The 27,103-nt window shown below is 45.7% G+C and overlaps 1 protein-coding gene across 11 annotated transcripts in view; it reads right to left on the bottom strand.

The window, feature by feature from the left end:
- AFTPH (aftiphilin) overlaps positions 1-27,103 on the bottom strand; it is a 202,522-nt gene that overhangs the window by 165,112 nt on the left and 10,307 nt on the right. For 8 of the 11 annotated variants that reach the window (XR_013227129.1, XR_013227128.1, XM_077315725.1 and 5 more), the window contains 4 exons: positions 17,634-19,464; positions 3,454-3,602; positions 2,774-2,900; positions 94-150 (listed from right to left, as the gene is read on the bottom strand). Coding sequence is in view for 9 of the 11 variants with exons in the window: in XM_077315725.1 (XP_077171840.1) it covers positions 94-150; positions 2,774-2,900; positions 3,454-3,602; positions 17,634-19,433 (2,133 nt within the window). In the remaining 2 variants the exon portion in view is untranslated. Of the gene's footprint in view, positions 1-93; positions 151-2,773; positions 2,901-3,453; positions 3,624-17,633; positions 19,465-27,103 lie in introns of all 11 variants that reach the window. The other 3 variants (XM_077315745.1, XM_077315767.1, XM_077315708.1) reach the window with 2 other exon arrangements.

The following is a 27,103-nucleotide window of genomic DNA, read 5'->3' as shown; positions in this document are numbered from 1 at the left end:
ATTAATGTTTATGAATTGAAATGGAGAGTTCAAACTGACCCCTCAAGCAACTGAATGGAACTGCTGCGGGGGGGGGGGGGGGTCTCTACTTACCAGGCCTGCTGCATACATGGGCACTATGACAGGTTGCTTCTTGTTGCCTGTGAAGAGCTGACAAGACATTTCATTATGATTACGTGGCAATACGTTAACTGGGATGCTAAATGTTTTCTTCTGTTGTGTCAAGGCAGCCCTGCTCTAACCTGGACGCGCTATTCCACCCTGGGTTTTCCAAACACCTGGAGGGCCTTTTTTCTGTGTGTGTGTGTATATAAGTGTAGCCACCACCCGGCCTTTTTAAGAATTGCTTGTGGGGGGGGGCAGGGCACTCCCAGCTTCCCTTCTGCGTTCTGAGACCCGGCCTCTGTGTCTCTCGCTAGCCGGTGTCTGGTCACCACAGGGACCGCTTGCGGCCTTTTGCCCACTAGTGAAGCAGACCCTTGCCCCCAGACTGCCCTACCCTTCCTCCTGACGTGCCTTTTAAAATAGTGGCGGAGGTCTCGGTAATACAGAAGACCACCTCCAGAATCTTGACATTTTAAAGACATTGAGTTAAAAGTTCAAAGGAAAAAAAAGACAAAAGTATTAGAGGTAAGTACAAAATGAGAAATAAAATAGGACCTGTTAAGTTTTCAAATTCTCAACCACAGAAAACTTATTGTTTGTTTCAAAATAGTATTTAATATGAAAATTGCTTGCTTAGTCTCAATTGCAGAAATTTTTTTTAAAAAGCTGTCCCTTCTTATTACATTTTTAACCACTCCTAGCGGAGCAGATAAAATAAAACAGTAAGGGCCCCAAGGGGGATGAGGAAGGGTGCCGATAGACCCTTTCCCCCAGACTGACAATCGGAGGGCCCAATTGGCAGCCGGGACTCGCCGCCGGCCCGCACAGCTAGGAGCGGCCCGCGGCGCCACCCGCCAACGCTACACGTGCCTGCATCGCCGTGGCCGCCGCCTACCACGCCCGCACACACTGCACCTCACCCACCGGCCCACGCAGCCAGGAGAGGCCGGTGGAACACCGTGCTGGAGCGGCGGCAGCGGGAACGGCTGGTGGCAACCCGTCCTCGAGTGGCGGTGGAGACCACAACGCCCAGCCGCCCAGCCAGCTGTCTCCTACTCTCCAGCCGCCAGTTCCTGACTTGCCCTCACAAACCAAGGTAGGCTGCGGGGCGGGGGGGGGGGGGGCGGACGACTCGCCACCGCTTTACACGTCACCTACCACCCACTAGCGCCCACTGTATTTCGAGTACAGCGGGCTTAGTTTCTAGCCTCTAATAACTGGGCTATTATCATCAACTTCAGTTTAGTACATTTCTTTTCCCTTATTCTGGAAAACCACATCAACTTATTCTTTTAACTTTCCTACAAGAAGTCACATTTCTAGCATTTGTTCAAAGTATTTTTATACATCTTACCCAATATACCTGGGCATATATGTATCAGGAATACTTCATTTAATAAAAAAATATCTTTCAATTTAGCACTCAATGTAAACTTAACTGCTAACAGTATCAAAAGTTATATTTAAAAGAAGTTATAAAGTACCTTTAAAAAGAAACTGTGCGCAGGACTACTTTTAGCACAACACCAGACTGAGTTAGGGATTCAAAAGAAAAGGGCAAAACGCAATCCCTCTGGCCCTCCTCTATATATGCCATACTATAGCGATCCCCAACCTGTGGGCTGCGGACCACATGTGGTCCTTGGACTAATTGGAGGTGGGCCCCGAAGGGCGCCTTCTCCCCCCCCCCAGCTCTTTACTTCATCCCCCCAGCCCTTTACAACACACTTCATTGTTGTGGCGTGTCTGTCTCTTATTTTGAAGGGATGTTTAAACATTACCATAGCAATCAGAGAGCGCTAGGGCAGTGGTGGAGAGTAGAGGAGTAAACTACCCCCCCACCCACCGGGCCTCAGTAAAAGGCGTTGAGTGGTCCCTGGTGAGTGGTCTCCGGTGATAAAAAGGTTGGGGACCACTGCCATACTAGATATTAAATATAAGGCAGGCTCCTTAGCTTAGAAAGTTACAGATGTCTTACGGGGGTTCCATTCCTTTCAAGCCTCTTTCAAGTGTGCAGCTCAGGACATGGCAATGGCTGCTTCCTACAGACCTCAGTTAAGAGTTCTGGCTGCCTCAATGGAAATGGGAGCAAAAAAGAAGGAGGCCTTGTTTCTCTTTCTCCTCCCACTGACCAGGTCAAAGAAGCTTTTCCAGAAGTCTCCAGGAGTTTCTTCCTGATGTCTTTTTAGTACTTAATTCCTCCAAATCTGTTCCCTTCTACTGATCACCTGTCTAGCTGGAGGATGTGGGGGGGACTCGACCATCCCACACTGTCCTTAGCTGGACCTTTTAGCATTTCTTAGGAGGTAGTGAGGTTAGGAAGGAAACTGATTTCCACCCTTCTGGCCTGCTCTGTCCAAAGAGAAAAAAAAACTTTTACAAACTTATGGTGAAGGCTGTGTTCAATTCAAACCTCCTCATAGGGTTGGATCCTCCAGGAGCAAGGAACCTTGCCCCATGCAACAGGATCCCTGTAGCACTGGCTTCAAGAGGAACAGATCCAGGGGCATCAATTTCATGAAGTTTAATAATGATATTTTTAGCAATAAAGCTGCTGCATTTTGACACTGTCCTGCCAGAAGCTCACAACAAACAAATATTCCCATGTCAATATAGCCGTGGCTCAGACAACCACCTAAATGGAAGAAACTGCTTACAGATCACTCACTATGTTTCTTGTGTCGATTCCTAAGGACCAGAGCAGCTTCTTGTTGCTGTGAGAACCGCCCCACTGGTATCGCAGTCCATATGCATCGTGGATGCCCTGAAGCTGTGCCCACACATCCAGCAGTTCCCTGCACAGCGAATCAGAGGTCATGTGAAACAGAAAGAGAAGAATGCAAGGATTCAGCAGCTCCAGTCATTTTCTTCTGGGCCTTTAAAAGATGGGCATGCTTGGAAATTCCAATTAGACACAAAATCTTATGGGCATGGTGCCAGTTGTGAGGCACACACAACTATCAGTGCTCCTCCTTATCATTGGAAAATGATGGCTGCAAACTGATGGCGGGGCACTTGATTGGAATTCAAAATATTAATAAGGAACTGGAAAGCAAGAGTAAGTAATAGAGTCACATCCTAATTAAACTACTTCATTTGTACATCACTTTTAAGTACATAAGTTGTCAGTGCACAGATTAATACTGGGACACCAGTATGATCTTGTGTTTTCCATGTGTATGCAACTAAAACTGAATTCTTATTTGGGCACACTGGGGAAAAACTGCCATATAATCTCCAGATACATACATATAATCCTCTCTGTATTTGTCCCATGTTACTTTAATTGTGCACCTGAAATTTGGTCTGAATGACTGAAAATAAATCTGACTTGACTTGGGTTTGTACCTTTCTGGCAGTTTCTCCTCCGGCCTTCCAGGTGCACCACCAGCTTCTAGTAAGAGTTTCAGAGGAGTGACCTCTTCTTCTATTTCACAAACAGGTACGCCAGGAAAACAAGCCTCAAATATTCGTTCCAGACGACTTAATAGTGTTGTCTGCATCGGGACCAAAGAATACTGACAATTACATGAATGTTTTTCAGAGTTAAGGGAGAGAAAAATATAAAATAATGAGTTTTGTACATCAGTTAACCAATGATTCAATTGGTGGCAAAAGAACACAGAGTCATTAAAAAATCAAACTATATAGACAAAAAGAGCAACATTTTTTTTAAAAAGTTGACTCCTCTAAGACACGGCATCTCCAACCTTTTTGAGCCTGCAGACACATTCCATGGCATGGTTGGGCACAGCACCAAAATGGCCACCAAAGATAACCACAGCTGCTTGGCTTCCGTAACATAGTGCAGATCCTTGTGCTGGGGTGGCAGCTGCTGCCAACGCCACACTTGAAAAATCTGCCTAGCCAATCAAATCTCTAATGGCCAGTCAGGAGCCTTACTGTGCAAAACCCCCAGCTGGTCCTGCCTACTGCCTAAAAACACTTGTTGAGCATCAGAAAAGGGTTCAGCAGGCACCATGGTGCCCACCATGTTGGGAACCCCTGCTCTAGGTCATTTAGCAATGCTTTATTTGTGTATTGTTCCTCTCGAGTTTTAGCAAAACATATGCACTCTTCTACAAAATCCCACCTCAGCCTCTGGATAGGCCCAACTGGGCCCTTCCATTTCTCAAAACCTTCCCACAGCTTCTCATGCGCTTGATCAAGAACTCAAGCGCATGCAAACAGGAAGAGCACAATTATAGAGGGGTCTTTGGAGTGATGCAGCAAGGGGAAGTTTATTCAGTATGTATTAATCAATATGGAAGCTGAACAGAATTTGAGTTCAGCGGTTTATTCAAGATATGTTTTCGCGTCCATGGACACTTCCTCAACCTAGAGAGGGGGGATGTGTGCGTGGGGGGGGGGAGGGCTAGCATACATACATACATACATAGAAACTGGGTAATTATAGCGGAGATAGGATTAAGGCAGATATGACCTGTGAAGGCAGAAAATTAGCATACAGAAACAAGTAAATGGCAATTAATTAGCATACAAATCTGTTGAGAATATGAGAATAAAGTTTGAGTTCAGTGGCCCCGTGAATACCAAACAAATGTTGTTTCTGGGTGTGAGAATGAGTGACTTAGGGAATTTCTGCACATCAGAAAAATAGCGTTACGCCAGGCAAATGGCATAGCACTAAACATTATCGCGCCTCCCAGTCCCTCCTCGCCATTTTGTTGTCTCTTTTGTCTGCCGCCTTTTCGTGCTTCTCACCCTCCTCATCAGCTGCTGGAAATGGCGGAAGAGAGCAACGCAGCAGTAAAACTGAGCTGTCTCAGCCCCCTCAACAGAAGTCAAGCAGGCACAGACCGGTGGCTAACAGTGTCCAAAGATAAAGATGCCATGAACAGTTTCCATTGCCTTTGCCGGTGAGGGGGGATATGTCTTAAATTTAAACAATACAAGTAAGGTGCACTCTTTAAATTTTCACAATTTAAAATAATTTACATAGGAAGTCTGAGTTGATTTCAATGCCACAATATGAACCACACTATGTTTCCATAATCAGTTTCTGCCCATAAATGTATTTGTTGCTACGGAGGGGGGGGGGGGGGAAGAGAGAGAGAGAGAGATGACGCCCTCCAGCATTTTCATGGCAGGCTCAATACGGGGTGGTTTGCCAGTGCCTTCCCCAGTCATTACCATTTACCTCCCAGCAGCAAGCTGGGTACTCATTTTACCGACCTCGGAAGGATGGAAGGCTGAGTCAACCTTGAGCCAGCTGCTGGCATCGAACTCCCAGCCTCATGGGCAGAGCTTCAGACTGCATGTCGGCGGTCTTATCACCTTGCGCCACAAGAGGCTCAGTGTGGGTCTTAAAAGTGCCACTGGAATCAAACTTCTTTCTGTTGTTTCAGACCAACATAGCTACCCACCTGAATCTATACTAGGTTCAGAGTTTGTTGTTGTTGTTAGGTGCGAAGCCGCATCTGACCCATTGCGACCCCATGGACAATGATCCTCCAGGCCTTCCTGTCCTCTACCATTCCCCGGAGTCCATTTAAGTTTGCACCGACTGCTTCAGTGACTCCATCCAGCCACCTCATTCTCTGTCACCCCCTTCTTCTTTTGCCCTCGATCGCTCCCAGCATTAGGCTCTTCTCCAGGGAGTCCTTCCTTCCCATGAGGTTGCCAAAGTATTTCAGTTTCATCTTCAGGATCTGGCCTTCTAAGGAGCAGTCAGGGCTGATCTCCTCTAGGACTGACCGGTTTGTTCGCCTTGCAGTCCAAGGGACTCGCAAGAGTCTTCTCCAGCACCAGAGTTCAAAAGCCTCAATTCTTTGACGCTCGGCCTTCCTTATGGTCCAACTTTCACAGCCATACATTGCAACTGGGAATACCATAGCCTTGACTAGACACACTTTTGTTGGCAGGGTGATGTCTCTGCTTTTTAGGATGCTGTTTAGATTTGCCATAGCTTTCCTCCCCAGGAGCAAGCGTCTTTTAATTTCTTTGCTGCAGTCCCCATCTGCAGTAATCTTGGAGCCCAGGAAAATAAAGTCTGTCATTACCTCCATTTCTTCCCCATCTATTTGCCAGGAATTCAGAGGGCTGGATGCCATGATCTTCGTTTTCTTGATGTTGAGTTTCAAGCCAACTTTTGTACTCTCCTCCTTCACCCGCATCAACAGGCTCTTTAGTTCCTCTTCACTTTCTGCCATTAGAGTGGTATCATCTGCATATCTGAGGTTGTTGATATTTCTCCCTGCAATCTTGATCCCGATTTGTGACTCATCTAACCCCGCCTTTCTCATGATGTCCGCATACAAGTTAAATAGGCAAGGCGACAGTATACAACCTTGCTGAACTCCTTTCTCAATTTTGAACCAATCAGTGATTCCATGCCCGGTTCTTGTTGCTTCTTGACCTCCATATAGGTTTCTCAAGAGACAAATAAGATGCTCTGGTATTCCCATCTCTTTAAGAACTTGCCACAATTTGTTGTGCTCCACACAAAGACTTTAGCATAGTCAATGAAGCAGAAGTAGATGTTCTTCTGGAACTCCCTAGCTTTCTCCATGGTCCAGCGTATGTTAGCAATTTGATCTCTAGTTCCTCTGCCCCTTCGAAATCCTGCCTGTACTTCTGGAAGTTCTCGGTCCACATATTGCTGGAGCCTAGCTTGTAGGATTTTGAGCATAACTTTGCCACACAAACTGAATTGTGACAAGTTTCTACGATACCTTCTTCTTCCAGTCACCTCCTGTGATATCAATGTACAGTGTGAGCAATTAAACACACCCTACATAGTTTGCAATGCTCCAATGGTCAGTACTAGATGGAAGGATTTACCCACAAGGTCTCCACTAAACAATGTGGCAATACCAGAAAACAGTTTGACCAAATCAAGAAAACAGTTTCTCTAAGGAATAGTAATGGAGTATCTACCTTTAATGCTGAACTAACACCCCGTTATATAATATACAGAACTGCAGTCAGTAACTTTATCAGGGCTGAAGGGAACTGGTTGCATGAAAAATAATTCCATTTCATTTTTCATGTTTCAAGTTGAACATGCTCGGGACATGCCATCCTGGGAATCAAATCAAGCCTTTGAATATGCACGCCATAGTTTCTTCAGGAGAAGGTCAACTTTTGGTAACCCACAAGAAAGGAAGAACACTTTTAATATTAAGAGGAACTTGAGGTCTTGGGCAAATCTAAAAAGAGCAAAAAATTGAATGGGAAGCCACAAAAGGCATAATGTGAGTAGCCTAACAACCTTTTCATCAGAGGGAATGACTACAAAAGTGAATAAACTCACACAGAATCTATACATTTCTAAACTTTCTAACAATGAGTTTGGGTCCAACAATAAATCCCTGTTTTCAGAAAAGTGTTGAATAGCAAACGTTATTTGTGGAGAAGGGTATTAAAAATTGTCATGCAGAACCACAGAATAAAATATTCAAAAACTCCTCAAAACCATAATTAGGCTACGAGCAGACATACAATGGGTCAGGTTCAGTACTACAGCTTGTACAAGTGAAAACATAACCAAAAGATGAAAGGTAGCTGCTTGCACTACATTAAGTGCCCCCCTCCATGTGCATGTTTTGCTCACGTGCTGTAATACATAGGAAAAAACACTGATCAGAAAGAAATTGTGTTTTTCAGATCCATATATTGGAGCTTAAACATATTAGTAATCACGGTTTCCAAATACTAGTTGGGTAAAATTGGAGGGGGGGGCAGTCCTGGGAGGCGATACTTCTATTACTACCGAATATTTCTGAAATTTTTCAAGACTCATTTCCTTGTACCCTGAAATATACAGAATATCCTGAAAAATCCTGGCTACCATCCGAAGACCAAAATATTTTTGGAAAAATACTGATCCGGTATTTTTCAGATATAGTTGGACGGGATCCATCTGAATGTGTCTCTCTAGAGCAGGGGTAGTCAAACTGCGGCCCTCCAGATGTCCATGGACTACAATTCCCAGGAGCCCCCTGCCAGTGTTCGCTGGCAGGGGGCTCCTGGGAATTGTAGTCCATGGACATCTGGAGGGCTGCAGTTTGACTACCCCTGCTCTAGAGAAAAGTGCAAGGTGCTGCACAAGGTCCTGAGCAAACAGAACTGCTGTAAGTCTGCCAGGGCTTCCACTTGAGTCTCACCGAATCCGAACCACTGGTCACATAATGTCACTTCCCATGCCATCAGAAGTCAACTTCATGCTCCTTTGAAGCAGAACATGCCATAGCAAATATGTGCCACTCTTGGGGACACCCTGTAAATGAACAGCCCCGCACGGAGAGGTAACACTGCAGTCAGGGAGAGACTGCTTTGCTTGGGAGAGCCACAGTCCGGCTGCACCTGTCTTCATCCCTTCCTTCTGACATAAACTCACGTGCCATTAAGCTGTTTCTCCACCTTTTGATCACTCACATGGAAATAGGTAGTATTGGGACCTCCCCCCCCCCCCCAAACTGTCTACTCAAATATACAGCCCATTAGAACTGATCTTCATATTTATTGAGAGATGGCTAAATAAAACTGTTGTGCAATATATGGTACAACTCTTACAAAGGAATCTTGGGAACCTAGGTTTTGAAAAAAAGGAAATATAACATATCACTGCTGAACATCATCTAAAAATGTGAAATGGTGGGGGTCTAGAAACAGTTGGAACATGGTTTTTCTTCTGCTGACCTCCTTTCACCTCCTCTTCCAGCAGAAAAAAACCTACAGTTCCAGTTAACAATGGGTAGATGCTTCCATTCCATTAATGCCTCTCTCCTTGCCTGCTTTCCCACTGAGGCAAGAATGAAAGGGCATCAGGAAGACACAGAGAATAGGAAACCACCCACGGAAAAACACTCAGAATGAGTAAAGCGCTTTAAGATTTTACTCACCCCAAATGATTTATAAGAAATATATGCAGTGAAGAATCTACTGATCATAGTGGCAATTTGGATGTTTACTGTTTGAATGCGACTAGTTTTGTCTGTGATTAGTGACACAGTACTAAAAAAATGACTATTGGGTACTTACTTCTCGTCTGATGAAAGGAGGACATCTTGGTGGGTGATTCCCACCATCCACTCAGGATGCAGGAACTACCCCCTCCCCCCTCTTTTTCCTGTCTCCTTGGTAGAAGTCATCCTCCCTTCCATTTCGGTAACTCCAAAAATCACAGTCAAGCCAGACTATAAAATTGTATATAATAGATAACACGCAATATTAACTTAAAGAGCCTCTTGTGGCACAGAGTGGTAAGGCAGCAGACATGCAGTCTGAAGCTGCCTACCCATGAGGCTGGGAGTTCAACCCCAGCAGCCAGCTCAAGGTTGACTCAGCCTTCCATCCTTCCGAGGTCGGTAAAATGAGTACCCAGCTTGCTGGGGGGTAAATGGTAATGACTGGGGAAGGCACTAGCAAACCACCCCGTATTGAGTCTGCCATGAAAACACTACATGGCGTGACCCCAAGAGTCAGACATGACCCGGTACTTGCACAGGGGATACCTTTACCTTTAATATTAACTTAAATGAACAAAAAAAACCCAGAAGAGTTACAACAGGAAGAAACTAGATAAAACTAGAAAAGGAACTGGTTGATGACAACTTGGGAGGAATAAGATGTCCTCCTTTCCTCAGATGAGAAGGACCCAATGATTGTTTTCCCTCCAAGGCAGAGGACACCTTAGTGGGACCTCCAATAGCACTGTTCAGTTTTTGGGATCAAGCATCGCCATTTGCATTGGTTATGTGCTGGAAAACTCTTCCGCTGAATACGGCATTAGCTGAGCTGTATATGCTGAAATATTTGACAAAGGGAAGATACAAGACCACATCGCCACCTGCATACTTCCATTGTGTCATGCATGGCGGTGGCTGCATTAGTTGCTGTACTTCTCACTGAGTGGGCAGTTATTCCCTGTGGAAGTTCCAAGTGTTTAAGGCTTATAGGATTCCATAATATACACTGTGAGACAGCTACTGATGACAGATCTGGACCTTTAATTCCCAATGTTCCATAGGGAGATGGAAATAAATCAGTTTGACTGATATGCTCTGTGCTGAGTATGAGCACTTCCAGAACTCTAAGATCTAACAGGCAGCAGAGACTTTCTTTTGTGAAACATAGAATTCACCTTATGTCTGCTGGGCCTATTCTTAAGTGTATTTTATCATTATGGAGGGTACATAGTTCAGCTTTATTTGTTTACTAGCAAGAGAAAGCCCATTGGAACCAGGAATGTAATGAGTACTAGGACCCAGGGGACACTGGCAGGCGCAGATCTCTCTCTCTCTCTCTCGCCCCCTTTCCATCACAGCAGGAGCCATAGGAGGTAATCACGGCTGTTTGTAGCAGGGAATGAGGACTCGTTTGGGCGGCTCTCTCTGTCTCTCTCTCTCCCTCGCAGCAGGAGCTATAGCAGGTAATCAGGGCTGGTTCGCGGTTTGGAAGGGCTCTCTGTGTCCTGCAGCATCTGAGAGCAAAGTGGCGCTAGTCCAGGGAGGGAGCTGTAGGTGCAGGGCCAATCAGGATGCGGCTCTATTCCAACTCGGGACAGCCAGGACACTCTCCACCCTCAGGGCTGTTTCACAAATATTAAGAGGAACAATGGATAAGGATTAGATTTTTTTATACTGCCCTTCCATAGGGTTCAGGGCGGTTTACAAGGAAAGTCTTGGGGGTATTACATAGAACAGCATAGATATAAGTAACAGTCATAACATAACATCGACAACAAGTTCAACAGTGGTTATAAGACTAATGGAATATTATAACAGATTCAATTGAACAACAATTTTGATAGCGACGACAACTTTAACAGAACCCCAAGGGAGGTCAGATTCATTCAGGTCATGGGGGTGTGTCTAGTAGGGGGGGGCCATGGATGTTGTTGGGTGGGATTAGCATCAAATGCCTGGTGGAGGAGCTCGTTCTTGCAGGCCCTGTGGCAGCACCCCACAGTGGGCGGCGGAAAGTCACAGGCATCGGCGGGAAATCAAGTGGAGCAGGTGCTCAGGCGGCAGCGGCAACGTCCCTCGGCAAAAAACTACCCCACCCCCAGGCCTCAGTAAAATTGTCAAGCGTTGACCAGTCCCTGGAGATAAAAAGGTTGGGGACCACTGCCTCACCACTTCTGCCATCAATTTTAGCTATTCTTGATGAGGATGTCAGAATTGCCCTAGTGTAATGTCCACTGATACTGAAAGTGCTGAGAACTATGGCTCTTGAGATCATAAAAGAAGCTACTGCAATGGTCTCTGATTGCTGCCCCCTGATCAGTTTTCACAGAACTGGACGGAAGGCATGCAGTAAACCTCTTGGCCAATGCAATGACAAGACAGTCACAGCCTCCGATATGGGTGATGGTACCTGGCGAAGAACTGACCTGTTTGATGATTCGAAGACATTGTGAAGAGAAATCTGCTCAAACAGATCATTCTTTCCAAACCATTCTGCCTCTTGGGTCTTCTGATGGCTGAGCTAATCGGACTGTGAATTTGCATGTTCCACCCACCTTTTATGTCCCACCCAGATAGAGAATAATTTCTTCTCTGCCCAGACTAGCCGTCTGGATGCTAACCTTGACTTAGAACCCCCTTGCTCGTTTAGATAAGTTTTGGTTAGTATACCAACTGTCCTTATCAGGACACAGTCATGCTTTATTTGATCTTTGCAACAAAGAAAAGCTAGATGGATTACAAAACAGCAGATTGACCAGTATTGTTACTTCTATGGGATTCCACTGACCGTGTACTGGAACTCTATCCAGTATGGTACCCCCAACCAGACAGGCCTGTATCCATGAAAATTTATTTAACCTCTGTGATCCGATAACTCTTGCCCTGTTTGAAATTGGTATGGTAGATGAAGGTGCACAATCTGCATTTCACCTCCAGTGGGACTCGGATCAAAATGCCTGGTTTCCTAGATATCTGATTTTGGAAGGGTCAGTGTAACTCCTGCAGAAGACCAGAGTGGAATCTGTCCTATCATACTGCATCTATGTTTGTCTCCACTGGTTCCATCTGATCCTTCTTGTTTATATCTAGGGCATGTGTTAGGGACTAAAGGAATAATTTCCCAAGTGCCTTCACCATACTTTTCTGGATTGCTGTGACAGAAACCAAGGCTCTTGATGATAAGCCAAGGAATCCAAAGTTGAATTGGCCAAAAAAGATGTGGCTTTAAGAGCCCTCAGCAAGCCAATGGTTGTTGTCTGGAATGAGCTTCAGTATTTCCCTTATCCAGACTGTCGGAACCCTGGACACAACAGAAACAGTGGTGGATGTTCTAGCAGTCACTACTGTGGCTTTCTGTGCTTTCTTTAATGCCAAGTCAGTCCTTTTATCTAAACTGTCTCTATTGTATCCTTCTCCATCTTCAGACAACAACCCAGAGACTGTAATGCTGTAACTGGTGCATCAACCAGGGGTATCTGCAAAAGCATAGTATGGTAATGCATACAGTCTTAAAATGAAGCTAGTGAACTGCCTGTCAAATATGGCCATGGGCTTCGTCCACCCTGCTTTCATCTGCTTCTCATAGAACTCAGGAGAGGAAAAACCTTCTGACTTGAGCTAATCTTGGGTCGATGTTTGGTATCTGACCTTGCTGCCTGATCAATCTCTGTGAATCGCCAAAATTAAGAGCTGTCTTTGACAGTAGGTATCGATAGTCTCTTTTGCAATATTATACAAGAAGCCTGTAGGGGCAAGTTTCTGCTTTTGGGTGTCTTTCAGTTTTGATGCTGCAGGGCTCCTGTGTGTCAGTGAGTGACCAGACAATCTGATGGAGAGGTTAGCTAAAAGCAGGCCCAGCCAAAGGGAGAATGGGCCAAAGAGCTAAATAAAAATCATTCTTAAAATAAAGCTTTATCCTGTTCTTCACAATACTACAGACATCACACGTGAAAAATCTGACTGACTGCTCAGGCGATCTCTTTCTACTCTCCATCTTCCTCATCTGAGAGAATTCTCGCTCCTCCTTATGATTAGTGTCACTCTTGGAAGAGGGGGGCACGTCTTCCTCTCTTCCACGCTGTTTTAGTTGGCCAACTTTCGACCTAAAATAATTTCCCTTGAATTTGAACACTTTGGAAAAGAGAGGGAGGAAGGGCAGCTAGGGTCTGTCTGATCTTAGAGCACCCTGGGATCTGAAATACACCGTGTCTTCTCACATAATTTGTCTCTTACGTGAGAAAGTTTCTTGATTAAAGAGCCTGGGAGCATTTTCATTACTGATCTGATGAACAGGATGGACCATGGTTGCTGGCTCCCAACGATGCCTATTAGGCTTCAAGAAGCGGAAGGCTCAGACATGACCTTCCTGTGGAGACTGGAGCCTCCAATTCATTGCTCCTCTCTCTTCTATCCATAGCTTGAGTGCTATGCAACTCTGCTTAAAATGGCCACCGCTCCAATTTGGAGCTTGTCTTTGCTGTCTTCCCTGAACCTAAGGAGCAGGGAAGGGGAAGTCAGCAGGGAAGAGTTAAAAATGTAAGTAGGAAAGGCTAAGATGCAAAGCCTAGCAGAGTAAAAAATAAGGAAATCATAAGAGAAGTCTACTGAAATAAACTGCTCTCCTTGTTGAGGCAGGAAAATAACTGGAGGAAGGGAAACTCCCACCAAGAAGAAAGGGGGGCGGGGCGGAGTAGTTCTTGCCTCCCTGAGTAGATGGTGGGAATCACCCACCAAGATGTCCTCCGCCTCAGAGGATTCTTTTTTCTATCTTGATGATCCTGCTGGCTGTTACCATACATTTAACAAGTTCACTATACATTTTAATACTGTTTGGTATTATTATATTTAATATTCATTTTGGATCTATCGCAAATGTAATTTTCAATAGCTTTTGCATTTCATAATGAATTATAATCCAATATTTCCTTACCAAATCTTGCAGAGTGGTTAGGAGTGATGGAACTTGGGTCAGTGGCAAAACTTACTGTATATACTCGCATGTAAGCCGAGGCAACTAATTTTACCACAAAATCTGGGAAAACCTATACGTCAAGGGTGGGAAATCCTCCATCATCTCAGGCTCTCCCATCCAGCCTCCCTCCCCCCAACAAATACAGAAAAGTCAAGAGGATGAATAGCTCCTGGTTTTTGTACACTGCTTTTCACCCACAGAAACTAAAAAAAATAGTGTAGAAGAAGTGATTAAGAACAGGAAGAAGTCAAAAGGAAAAAAAGATCAGAGTCCCTCAGTCAAACCGTGCATGTCCTAGAAGCAGCCAGAGCAACGATTGGTTGGCTGGAGCAGGCTGTTATTTCAATTACCGTATATACCCACATATAAGTCGAAGAGGGCTTATAGGTGCTGAAAAACTAGGCTTATACGCGAGTATACAGGGTACATATTTAATGTGAAACAGCTAAATATCATATTTTAATAGAAAATGGAATCCAAGAATAGACTATATTGACAAAATGAGATGGAAAGAAACAACTGATTAATATGACATATGTAAAAGATGGAAATATGAACTTGGCAGGAAAAAAACAGGTGTTTGGAAAAATATACAACATATTGTGACATGGCAGCTTAATATCCATCATTCTGTATATGAAACGTGTGTCTTTTTCTCTCTACTCAGTATTACAAAATCTTCTTTGAATAAATACAAATTTATATCTTAAAAACGAAAGGTCGAAAACCACTTTCTCTACCTTCTCTATCCCATGCATAATTTTAGAAACCTCTATCATGTCACCTCTCACCAGTTGTTTCTCCATGCTAAAGAGCCCTAACCTCTTCAACCTTTTTTAAAGGGAAAGTGCTTCATTCCCTTAACCATTTTAGTCGCCCCTTTCTGCACTTTTCCCAATGCTGCAATATCTTTTTTGAGGTGCAGTGGAACAGAATTGCTTACAATATATCAAATGAGGTCGCACCTTAGATTCATACAGGGGCTTTATGATACTGGCTGATTTGTTTTCAATCCCCTAATAATCCCCAGCATAGCTTGTGTTTTTTTGCAGCTGCACACTGGGTCGACCTTTTCAGTAAGTTATCAGCCAAAACTCCTGGTCAGTTACTGCCAGTTTGGACCCCATCAATGTATGTTTAAAGTTTATTCTATTTCTTTAAAGTCAGCTCATCCTCTACACTGTGACTGCACTGCAGATAGTCCAACGCAAATAACACACCTTTCGTTTATTACAAATTTATGGTTTCTAATAGAAAGAACCAACTCATTTTTTAAAGCAGCTGAAACTCAGAAATATTTATCTGTGATTATTTAACATACTGTAAAAGTTCCAAAGTGGCAATTGCTCTTTTTCAGATGATCATCCCATGAGTCTGGGAGAGAGAATATATGTATGTTTTACCAATTTGTATATCAGGGATAAAAACCACAAACACCCATGCAATAATCCACGTTGTGAGAAATCAATTTATGAATTCACCTGATTGACCGTGCAGGTCAAATTATACCAAAAAGCTAACTTTCTTACTTGTAAAGGAAAAAAGAATCTGTCCAGTGGCTTAATCAAAGTATAAGAGTCTCTGTTATCTCTTTATTTCCACCTGGTCTCTGCCAAAACGGTCTCCAGATTATTCTCCATTTTCAGTGCTTTCATCAGTGGCAAAATGAGGCTTCAAAAGTGGAGTCCAAGAGCTTACAGCCTTGACTCTCCACACCAAGAGAGCGTTTTTTGCCTCATTATATTTTCAAGTGATTATCAAAAACAACAGCACTTTCAGCACTTGGGGATATATCCAATTTATTAATAACAACTTTGTGGAGGCCTCATTTTGCCACGGATGAAAGTACTGAAAAGGGAGAATAATCTAGAGACCGTTTTGGCAGAGTCCAGATGGAAATAAAAAGGTTACTCTTATACTTTGATTAAGCCATTGGACAGATTCTTTTCTCCTTTGTTGTTTTTGGGATCACCCACTTTCTTCTTGCAGAACTTTCTTACTTGTGGCTTCCAACAGGCTAGAAGGGATATCCCAATGAAGCTTATGAGTGGCTGTCCACAATATACCATACCCAATTCTTTTGAGCATGTTAATAGCTTGGTGTGGTGGTTAAGAGTGGCAGCTTCTAATCTGGAGGGGGGGGGGAGAACAGGGTTGTTTTGCTTCTGCATTGTCCTGCAGTCATTCACCTTCCAAGAATTGGTGCAGATGTTAGACTGATTCAGAGTGGGCTTGAAGAAGCGCACAGCCAATTCTAGGTTTTGATGGGGCCCCCTCTTCTGTCCCCTCATAACATTCTCCCGTCCTCCATTTTATCTCCCCAACAAGCCTCTCAAGTAGGCTAGGCGGAGAGTGTATGACTGGCCCAAGCAAGCTTCCACAGCAGCATGGGGATCCAAACCTGCATCTCCCAGATCTTGGTCCAACATTCTAACTCAAGGGTCTCCAACATGGTGTTCCTGAGTGCCCACTAAAACCTAACCTGAAGCCTGCCACATGCTTTCAGAAAGTGGGCAGGATCATGTGAGGTTTAGCTCAGCAAGACTTCTGATTGGCCACTAGATATCTGACTGCATGTGCAATGCTGCTTTGGCAGCAGCTGCCACCACAGCACAAGCATCTTCTGTGTGTGACTGAAGGGAGCCTGTGACTGGCTCCACCTCTTGTGGGAATTATTTTGTGGTTGCTCCTGCCACAGAGTCAGAGTTCCAAAGGTGCCTGCAGGCTCAGAAAAGTTGGGGGCCACTGCTCTAACCCCTCCACCACACTGGCTCTTGGTTGCATGATCATTTCCATTTGAAGAATGACTAAGCATCAAACTCTACAGCCACTCTTATGGGCAAGACTTTTGTTCTAAGGGAAGACATCTAACACATTAGGCCCAAGAGGCAACCTTTGCCAATGAAACTGAATTCTTTTAGACAGCAGGTGGTGACTACGATCAGATCACATAATAGCACTGAAATTGGAGGTGACATTGCTTTGTTTTTCGTCACTGAGAACCAATTCCGTTTCAACTTAACCTTTTATCCCCAAACTAGTAGGCGCTTCTACAGGACACTAAAGTCAAGACATCAGGACCACAACCATTTCTCAATACTATCTGAGAAGTGACACGCCAGGGGTCCCCACTGAGGGCTCAGCACACTTTTCCTAGGGACTGCCAATGGCCCTTAGGAAGTAGGCGGGGCTCCTAGCCACTGGAGAGTTTTAAAACGCTGCCTTGGCAGCAGCTGCTACCACATGAGGGGTTTCGTGGTATGATTGAAGGGAAGCTGCAGGAACCATTTTGTGGCTGCCATCACCTCTTGTTGCCACCATATGGTGGCTACACCAATGACACTGCGTTAGAACTCCAAGGGTGTCCACAGGCTCAAAACGTTATTCGCCTTTTCTTCTACTATTTTCTCCACACCATGCAAGCCATGGCTCTACTCAGTATATGTGGCGGTAAGCCATATTCCCCCCTCTAGCCAACAAACCCAGCTTTTGTGTAACTTTGCACACTGGGACAGATAGAATAAGTCAAGCGATCATGGCTGAATTTCCGCCTAACAAAGCTAGCTGGGGGGTGAGGCCTCACCCATCAGAACCCTTCTTTGAACACCGGATACTGAAATTACCTGAACAGCTATTGTAGCTACCTGAATCGATGGTGGCAACTCGGGCAATTGCATGCTGCCACTTCCATGGGAAGGTTTTCCAGAAACACTGTCTGTTTTAGGCGATGCTGAATCTTCCGTGCCAGCGGTGGCCTCTGTCCTGTGTGCCAGCCACAAGTCTGTCTTAGGAGACCCCGCTACCTGCTCATCTCCAAAAGTGGCCCAAGAACAGCTCTCGCCTGGCTCTGACTCAAAGGCATTCCACTCCGTCACTTGGTTGCAACCGGCAGAGCTGAACTCGGAAAACTCATCAGTATCTGGGCACTGTTTTGTTACCAAATCAAAGTCTCCAAACTCATGCTCATTCCCATTTTTCATTTCTGGCAGCGACTGGATCTCCACACTGGAACCTGGATCAGTTTCCCGGAGGTTTTCCAACCCACTGTGCAAAAGTTCATTTGGTTCAGAAGGTGCCACTGTGGCTGATGGTGGATGGTCACAGTTTCTACCTGGGAAATCCCCACATTCATCACTTGGTTTCTTGGCTTCCTTCTCAAAAGTGGGTTCAAAATTTTCCTGGCTCACACAAACACCAACAGCAGGCGAACCATTACTTATTGTGCCAAAGTCCCCAAAATCTTCTTCATTTAAGTCACTAAACAAGGCTGGTCCAAGCTCGCTTTCACTGTTTCTCACAGTTTCAGGGACAGGTAGGTGCTCATCGGTGGGAAGACTGCCAAGATCTTGAACACTGTTTTCATGAAGGTTTAGTGGACTTGCAGTATCACTGGCTGCCTGAGAAAAGTCACTTTCTTGGCTACTTCCAGTGTCACACTCTCCTCCGCCTTCAATACCGTCTGCCGTGCCTCCTTGATTCACATTTCTTTGTGAGGAAGAGAAAATACCAGCATGTTCCAGTGCCATGCTTTCCTGCTCTGCTCTGGAGTCTTTATGGACCACGGCGTTTGTGTTTGAAATGCAGACCGGTTTGCCTTCAGTGTAAGTCTCCCCTTCATGTTCACAGCTTCCACTTGAAGCCACGTCCTTCATAGGTCCTCCATGTCCAGTGCGATTTATAATATTGCTTTCGTATACACTTAGTGCTTCTCTTTTGCTCGGATTTTTGCATAATTTACCTCCTGCTTCTTCTGCCTGGGCTGCCGGCTCATGTGAGAATGTGGCAAAATCTGCAAAGTCCTCTACTGTGCTGGGGGCAGGCCCTAAATTCAGACCAGGGCTATGAGTGCTAACTGCTTTTAATGCCTTTAAATCAGCGATACCATCCAAATCTTCCACTCCTGGAGGATTAGTGGCATCCAGTGCTGCAAACCCATTTGTTAGGACTTCTGGACACTGCAGTCTCTCGCCATTACAGCTGTCTGTTTGTTGGTCCTGACCTGGGGATGGCCTATCAGTCCGAATAACGTCAGAGGGCGATGCCTCCAATGTTTCAGTTCTGTTTACCCCGACTGAAATTAACTCCTCAAATGATGAGCTCAGGCTTCGACACACACATTTCTCTTTGCTGGGGCCAGCAGGAAGTCCTTTAATCGAATTAGGAAGTTCCGTGATGCCATCTGCATCGTATCTGACAGTAGTAAATATAATGCCGTCCACACTGCTCGAATAATCAGTGTTATATGGAGATTTATGGTCTTCTTTTGGACCAGAATAATCTGAGGCAAAGTCAAAGCCTATGCCGGAACTGCCAGCACCAGAAAAGCCACCAAAATCACCAAACTCGTCATCTTCCTCTTCGTCAGCTCCATTGTCTAGTGGTGGAGGGGAAGACGAGTACATTCGGATGATCTCAGGTTCCATGGTTCACCTATCTATGCAGAATGCTTTGCACCTACGAAAAGAGGAGAAAGGATATATTCAGTATGTAAAGAATACACACAGACATGGGTTAAGAAAAAGCTGTAACCAATATTCTGTTGGGCAATTCCAGGAAGCAACCACAATGATCTGCAGTCAAAGAGATAGATCCGTGTCCAGTAGAACCTTAGAGACCAGCAAGTAGTATGAAGGTATGAACTTTCAAGAGTCAAGGCTTTCTTTGTCAGGTACACACTGGAAAGGAGATCCCCAAGTCCTTATATCCCCATCTGAAGGTGGGAGGGGTACTGCAAGGAAAAGGTGCAAAAGTGCAACATTCATTGAAGTCAGTTATAGCAGAGGAAGGAGGCACACTGTACCTTTGCAGCCATGGTCATTCCTTGCAACACCCCTCCCACCTTCAAACGGGCATATAAAGACTCAGAGATCTGACACTCAAAAATGTTTATCAACTCACTGGCTAATGGTGGTGAGTGGCTCTCTCATACTGAGAATCCAGGGCAGCTCTCTTTTCTAAAGAGGAGGAAGAAGAAGAAGAGCTGGATTTGATATCCCACTTTTCACTAGCTGGAGGAATCTCAAAGTAGCTTACAACTGCCTTTCCTTCCTCTTCCCACAACAGGTACCCTGTGAGGGAGGTGGGGCTGAGAGACTCCTGACAGAACTGCTCTAGCATGACTGTGACTAGCCGAAGGTTTACCCAGCTAACTGCATGCGGAAGAATGGGGACTCGAACCCAGCTCTTCAGATCAGACGTGCCACTCTTAACCACCTCTTGGTATATTTCCTTTACTGCACATATATGTTGATCAGTTAAAATATGTTCTGATGCTTACTTGTGAGTTGCTTAGAAACTTATGGAAGAGTGATGATTGGAGTGCTGGCAAAGGAGAGGGCAGTCAGAGGCCGGAAGGTCCCCTCCTCAATGTGCAAATGCTACACATGTCAGAAAGTGACTTGTTTGGGGTTCCGAGTGGGGGCAGCTACACCCTTTGTGCGATGGCTGCTGGCTTCTGCAAAGCACCTAGTTAGGTACTGTAGAAAATGGAATGCGGAACTAGATGAGTGCCAAGATCCTAGTTTGCTTATGCTTGGCCCAGCCTTGGAAGGGGCACTGTACCAAGTCAATTTGGACCTGTGGGTCACCTTACCAAAAAGGTTGGGGACGCTGACCTACAGAACATAGTAAAGATTGAACTGACCATTGTAGCCTAAAGCAGTGGTCCCCAACCTGCGGGCCACGGCCCGGTGCTGGGCCATGAAGGCCATGGCACCGGGCCGCAGCTCCCTCTCCCTGCCCCCCCCGCAGTAAAAAACTTCCCAGGCCGCAAGCTTGCGGCCCGGGAAGCTTCTTACTGCGGGAAGGCAGGGAGAGGGAATCAGGGCCGCGCCCGCGCATCGCACATGTGTGCATGCGCCATGCGCGGCTGAAATCGCGCATGCGTGGCACTTTTGTGCATGCGCGATTTCGGCCACGCATGGTGCATTCGCGCATGCTCAATGTGCGGCCCGCGCATGCTCAATGCGTGGGCGCGGCCTGCTGCTCTGCCGGTCCCCAGCCTCAGAAAGGTTGGGGACCACTGGCCTAAAGTATCTTTTTTTACGTCATACTTTCCATGAAATAGAATGCCAGAAGGGACAGGGAAAACACACTAAAAATCCAAGAATCTGTATAAGAATTTTGGGTGCTGACGCAAAACCCAAACTTTCAAAGGCCTTTTGCTCAAGGAAGGTATTTTTATCTGCCAGAAAAGGATGCCCAGTATGAAGTTGCTGTCTGTACATGGGGTTCCTAGTATGAAAGGCTCTACATTTCCTCTGAAAGCATTTTAAATATTGGCTGGTGGGGGCCAGTCCTCAGAAACAAAAATGTACCCATCTCTCGGCAGCACACGAGACAAAAAAGAGCTGCTTAAAATTCAGACACTGCACCCAGTCCACCCTCCGAGTCGCATTTAAATCATCCAAGCAGGGGTGAGCATCCCCGCTGGAAAGGTGAAACACCTCAAACCCTTTCAAGCCTGTTGCTCACCAAGGTTCATCTGGCCCTTTTGCCACAAGGAGATTTGAGTGTTCTGAACAAGCCACTCTTTATTATACTAGTAATAATGGCTGTTGTGCAAAAAAAAAAGTAGAACGGGCTCTAGAATGCTGTTGTTGGCAAGGGCTGTCCAGAGCCCATGGCCCAGGCAGGACACATCCATTCCACTCTGCCCCCACCTCAGCCTTCATCTCCTCTGTGACGGCTCATCTCCAGACTATAAAGATCAGCTCCCCAGGAGGAAATGGCAGCTTTGGAGGGGGACTCTGCTGCACTGAAGACACACCGCCAAATCCTGGGGATATTTCCAACCCAAGGGGTAGCCAACCTCCAGGTAGGCCTGGAGATCTCCTGGAATTACTGTTCACCTCCAGACAATAAAGATCAGCTTCCAAGGCAAAATGGCTGCTTTGTATGGGGGGCTCTGTGGCACTGTACCCCACGGAGGTTCAAGGATGCTAGCCTCCAGCTGGGATTTGGGGATCCCCCAGAATTGCAGCTCATTTCCAGGCAACAGAGAAGTTCCCCTGGAGAAAATGGAGGGTCTGGAGGGTAAGCTCAGAGGCATTGTAAGCTTTTGAGGATCCACTCCCAAATTCCCTGCTTGGCGGGGCCTTTAAATGCTCACCCGTGCCCCCTCTGAATCTTCTGGCCCCTGCAAAGGGAGGCATTCTGCAGCAGGCCCTTTGGGTAGCAAACAGTCTGCCTCGCCTTCTCTGGGCTTGGCTAGTCTACCCTTCTGAAGCCTGAGGACTGCTTCCCTGTCCCTCAGGAACCATCTGCAGCCTTCAGTTCTACCCATTTATTCAAGGCTCTATCTCAGCCTCTCTCAACTCTTACCACTGAGAACCCCCTGAACCATTCTTCAGGCTTCATGCAGAATACATCATAACCCGGGTGCTTATTCTTGGTCTAAATACTGAATAGGCCCTACTTGTTTTCCAAGATCTGGCTAGCCTGCTAGATGGTATAAATAAAGTAAACAGAATGCAGTTACACCCAGTGAAGGTGACAGGTAGTCGATTCAGGACAGACAACAGGAAATGCCTGTTGACACACTACGTAATTAAAAGCACGAGGTATTCAGGTAGTTTACAAGGGAGAAACAGGCAAATTCACAGACAATGCATGTATCAATGGGCATTAGCCATGATAACTGAAGAAGCCTCTCTGTTTAGAGGCAGAGCATCTGTGAATGTGCCCATCAGAGCAAGAGCAGGGAAGAGCTGTTCCCCCCATCCCCTGAGTATCAGCTCTCTGATGCATGTGGCCAGACACGATGAGAGTTAGGATGCTGGACTAGATGAGAAGCCCTGCTGGATTAGATCCATCTTATGCTGTAATGACAAAGTGAACCTTCTTCGGTTGGCTGCAATATTTCACTTCCAACTCCCCCCCCCAAAAAAAAACACACAAACATTTCAGAAGTTTGTAGGAACCAATATTTGCTCTTGATGGCTTCTTATAAACACCCATCCCTAAATTCTGACTCCCTGTGATGCATCTCGGATCCTTGCTTGGTCCCTCCCCAATCCACACGAAGTCTCACATACTATGGGGAGCCGCAGGAGACGCTGATGCATTTCCCCAGACCACAAGCATCTCCTTGGAAGTGCCCATGCAGGCAGCACACAGCTACCCCAGATGCCATGCGGCATTTGTCAAGGACAGGGAGCACTAAGGAGACGGGGATGTGGGAAGTTAAGAGGCATGGCCAGGGAGCAGATGGCCAGAGGCCACCCAAGGGTAGCTTTACAATGCGGCATCAGAGGAGCAAGGATGGCCAGTGCAGGACTCCAAAGCACACAACTGATGACTGGCTAGGCAGAGACATCGTTGGCCCCCAGACCTGGGCCCTGCTACCTAACCATGGCAATGATGCAGCAAGTCAGAGACCACCAGATACTAAGAGCTTGGTAGCATGTGGGCACAGAGCAGGCGTCACAGGGGTGGAGTGGGGGGGGAGGTAGCTGCCAGTTTCCTGCATTGTACAGGGGGTGGCCTAGAAGACCCTTGAGGTCCCTTCTGCTCTGTGTTTAGGGTCCCCTTTCCAATCCCTAGTGGTAGCTTCAGACCTCCTGTCACGCCAGACCTTTCTGACCAGGGACACACCATCTCCTACAGCAAACTTCAGACCAGCCCGGCCACCCACTTGAATCTCTCGTGAAGGAGGAGGAACCAAAACCTACGGCAAAGCTGTTTGGCATGCAGGCCTGTTCCCAGCGAAAGCCTCAAATGCTCGGAAGATGGACAGCTTTTAGGGGATTTATATTCTTCAGCCTTCAGATAATGGGGCACTCTGTTCCTAAAGAGATCTTTACATATACAAAAAACCCATCTAAGAAGGAAAACCAGAATGGCACAAATTGCTCTGGTAATTAAATGGACTATCATCCACTAGGTTAAAAAGCCCTACTCCAGACAGATTTTGTTCCGACAATCATGTCTTGCTTTCTTCTTTTAAAAGGCCTGACTACGGAGTAAGCTAGCATGAAGCTTTTTGCTGGGTATCTAAAACTGGTTCTTTTGTTTCTGATTGACAGCACATGGCAATTCTATACAACCTTAACTGCACAGATGTACTAAAAATGTACTAACGCATTTGTGCCACACAAGGGTGCAATCCTCCCCCTATGCAGCCTTCCTCAACTTTTTTACCTTTGAAAAACCCCTGAAACATTCTTCAGGCTTCGAGAAACCCCAGAAGTGGTGGGATCCTGCAGAACAGGGTTGGGATGCAGAGCTATGGAAGTGCGCACCCAGGGGTCCTCCCCTTCCCACCCCCTCCAGCCCCATCAGTGGCCATTTTGGGACGGGTTGATATAACTATGTAAGGCCATATCACTCAATAAATGTTTCACAAGTAACCCCCACCCTTTCAGAAAAGCCTTCCAAGGGCCATCAAGAAACCCCAGGGTTTCACAAAATGCTGGCTGAGAAGCCCTGATGCAGTGGTTAAGAGCAGTGGCCTCTACCCAGGAGAACCAGGTTTGATTCCCCATCCCTCCATAAGCAGCCTGATGACCCTGGCACAGTCACAGTTATTTCCTCAGAACTCTCTCAGCCCCACCCACCTTGCAAGGTGCCTGTTGTGGGGAAAGGAAGGGAAGGGCTGCTCTGAGACTCCTGAAGTCAAAGATAAGCAGAGTGCAAAAACCTACTCTTTTTTCTGCTGCTGAAGGTGTGAGACATGTGCAAAGAGCAAATGTCTTGCTTTCTGAGCATACTGAGGCTTACGGAGATCCCTCTGGAGGTGTGCCTAGTGTCCTCACAAAGGGAAGGTCAATGAGCTGTATAACTAAGGACAAGTTCTTAGAGAAGGAAGCAATTTAGACCCAGAAATAACACAAAGGACAAAGAATTTTAAAAATTTTCCTCTTTAAATGCTACTGCCCTGATCCTACTTAAGGGGAATCATAGAATCATAGAGCTGGAAGGGACCTCCTGGGTCATCTAGTCCAACCCCCTGCACTATGCAGGACACTCACAACCTTATTGCTCATCCACTGTCACCTGCCACCCCCTTGAGCCTTCACAGAATCAGCCTCTCCATCAGATGGCTCTCCAGACTCTGTTTAAAAATTTCCAAAGATGGAGAACCCACCACCTCCCGAGGAACCCTGTTCCACTGAGAAACCGGTCTATCTTTCAGGAACTTCTTTGGGATGTTTACATGGAATCTCTTTTGAATTAATTTCATCCCATTGGTTCTGGTCCGTCCCCCCGGGGCAAGAGAGAACAACTCTGCTCCATCCTCCATCTGACAGACTTTTAGATAATTGAAGATGGTTATCAGATCCCCTCTCAGTCATCTCCTCTCCAGGCTAAACAGGCCAAACTCTCCCACCCTTTCTTCATACGTCTTGGTCTCCAAACCCCTCACCATCTTTGTTGCCCTCCTCCAGTTTGTCTAAATCCCTCTTCAACTGGGATGCCCAAAACTGAGCACAGTACTCCAATTGAGGCCGAACCAGAGCAGAGTACAGCGGTACCATCACCTCCCGTGATCTGGACACGATACTCCATTTCATACAGTCCCAAATCCCATTTGCCTTTTTAGCCACCGAACTGCTGACTCATGTTCAATGTTTGGTCTACTAAGAATCCTAGATCTTTTTCACACATACTACTGCCAAGACATGTTTTCCCCTTCCTATATTGATATCTATGTTTTTTCCTACCTAAATGCAGAACTTTACATTTTTCCCCTATTGAATTTCATTTCGAGCCTATCAAGATCATCCTGTATTCTGATTCTGTCTTCGGTTGTGTTTCCCCTCCTAGTTTAGTATCATCTGCAAATTTAATAAGTATCCCCTCTAATCCCTCATCCAAATCATTTATAAATATATTGAACAACACAGGCCCCAGGACAGATCCCTGGGGCACTACACTTGTCACTCTTCTCCAAGAGGATGCTGACCCTTTGGGTACGAATTGTCAACCAGTTATCGATGCACCTGACAGAATTAGGATTTTACTGCATTTTACCAGCTTGTCAACAAGAATATCATGTGGAACCTTATCAAAAGCTTTACTGAAATCCAGATAAATTATGCCCACAGCATTCCCCTGATCCAACAAAGTCGCTTTCTCAAAAAAAGAGAGATAAGGTTGGTCTGACATGAGTGGGGGTGGTTGAAAGATGGCTCAGAAGGAGTTACTGTAGATAGACCACGTCTTGCTTACTTTGGCCCTGAAAGACCACGTATTTAATACAACCGGCTATATTCCATGCATGTTCATGATGCAATAGAACTGTTAATCTAGGAGGTCACGGATCTCCTTAACATTCAGCCGCGTTAGTTGTGCAACAGAGGTCAATTCCAACATTGCCATTACTGTCACCACTGAGGTATCTTTATAAAAGCGCCATTTAAAGTACTTTTCTACAGCATTCAGCTCATGAAGGCAGTTCTGCCTACAGCATCCAACAGACTTAAGTCTTTTCTTTCAAGCATCTATATTTAATCTCAAGCACTGAGGGATATGGTTCAAAGACAAAAAAATCAACCTGTGGGGTGTAGGTGGGCAGTCAGTGAAGGACCAATTTAATCAGACTACTGTGGAGGCCTGGATTTCAGGGGGGGGGGGAGCTGTACTTAAATCAGTTTCTTAAAGTTCCAAAATTGGGAAGGATACTTGTCTGCGTGAAGCAGCTGTTGCCATGTTTTAAATTTTGAACTAATCTAGCCTTCTGGCAGCTCTTTAATGAAAACTAATGGAATTTGTCCTTGACTGTTCATAGCCTTTAACTGTTTGCTTGGACTTTCTTTTCTCATTTTACATGAAAGGACACAACCAAAACTAGAGACCGCCCTTTTTGTTGTTGTTAGGTGCGAAGTCGTGTCCGACTCCATGGACAAGGATCCTCCAGGCCTTCCTGTCCTCTACTATTCCCCGAAGTCCATCTAAGTTTGCACCTACTGCTTCAGTGACTCCATCCAGCCACCTCATTCTCTGTCATCCCCTTCTTCTTTTGCCCTCAATCGCTCCCAGCATTAGGCTCTTCTCCAGGGAGTCCTTCCTTCTCGTGAGGTGGCCAAAGTATTTGAGTTTCATCTTCAGGATCTGGCCTTCTAAAGAGCAGTCAGGGCTGATCTCCTCTAGG

The sequence above is a fragment of the Paroedura picta genome, chromosome 1 (assembly GCF_049243985.1).
Source record: "Paroedura picta isolate Pp20150507F chromosome 1, Ppicta_v3.0, whole genome shotgun sequence".
In the NCBI taxonomy this organism is placed as follows: Eukaryota; Metazoa; Chordata; class Lepidosauria; order Squamata; family Gekkonidae; genus Paroedura; species Paroedura picta.
Note: the sequence above shows the minus strand (reverse complement) of the source record. Positions and strands in the feature narration are given on the sequence as shown.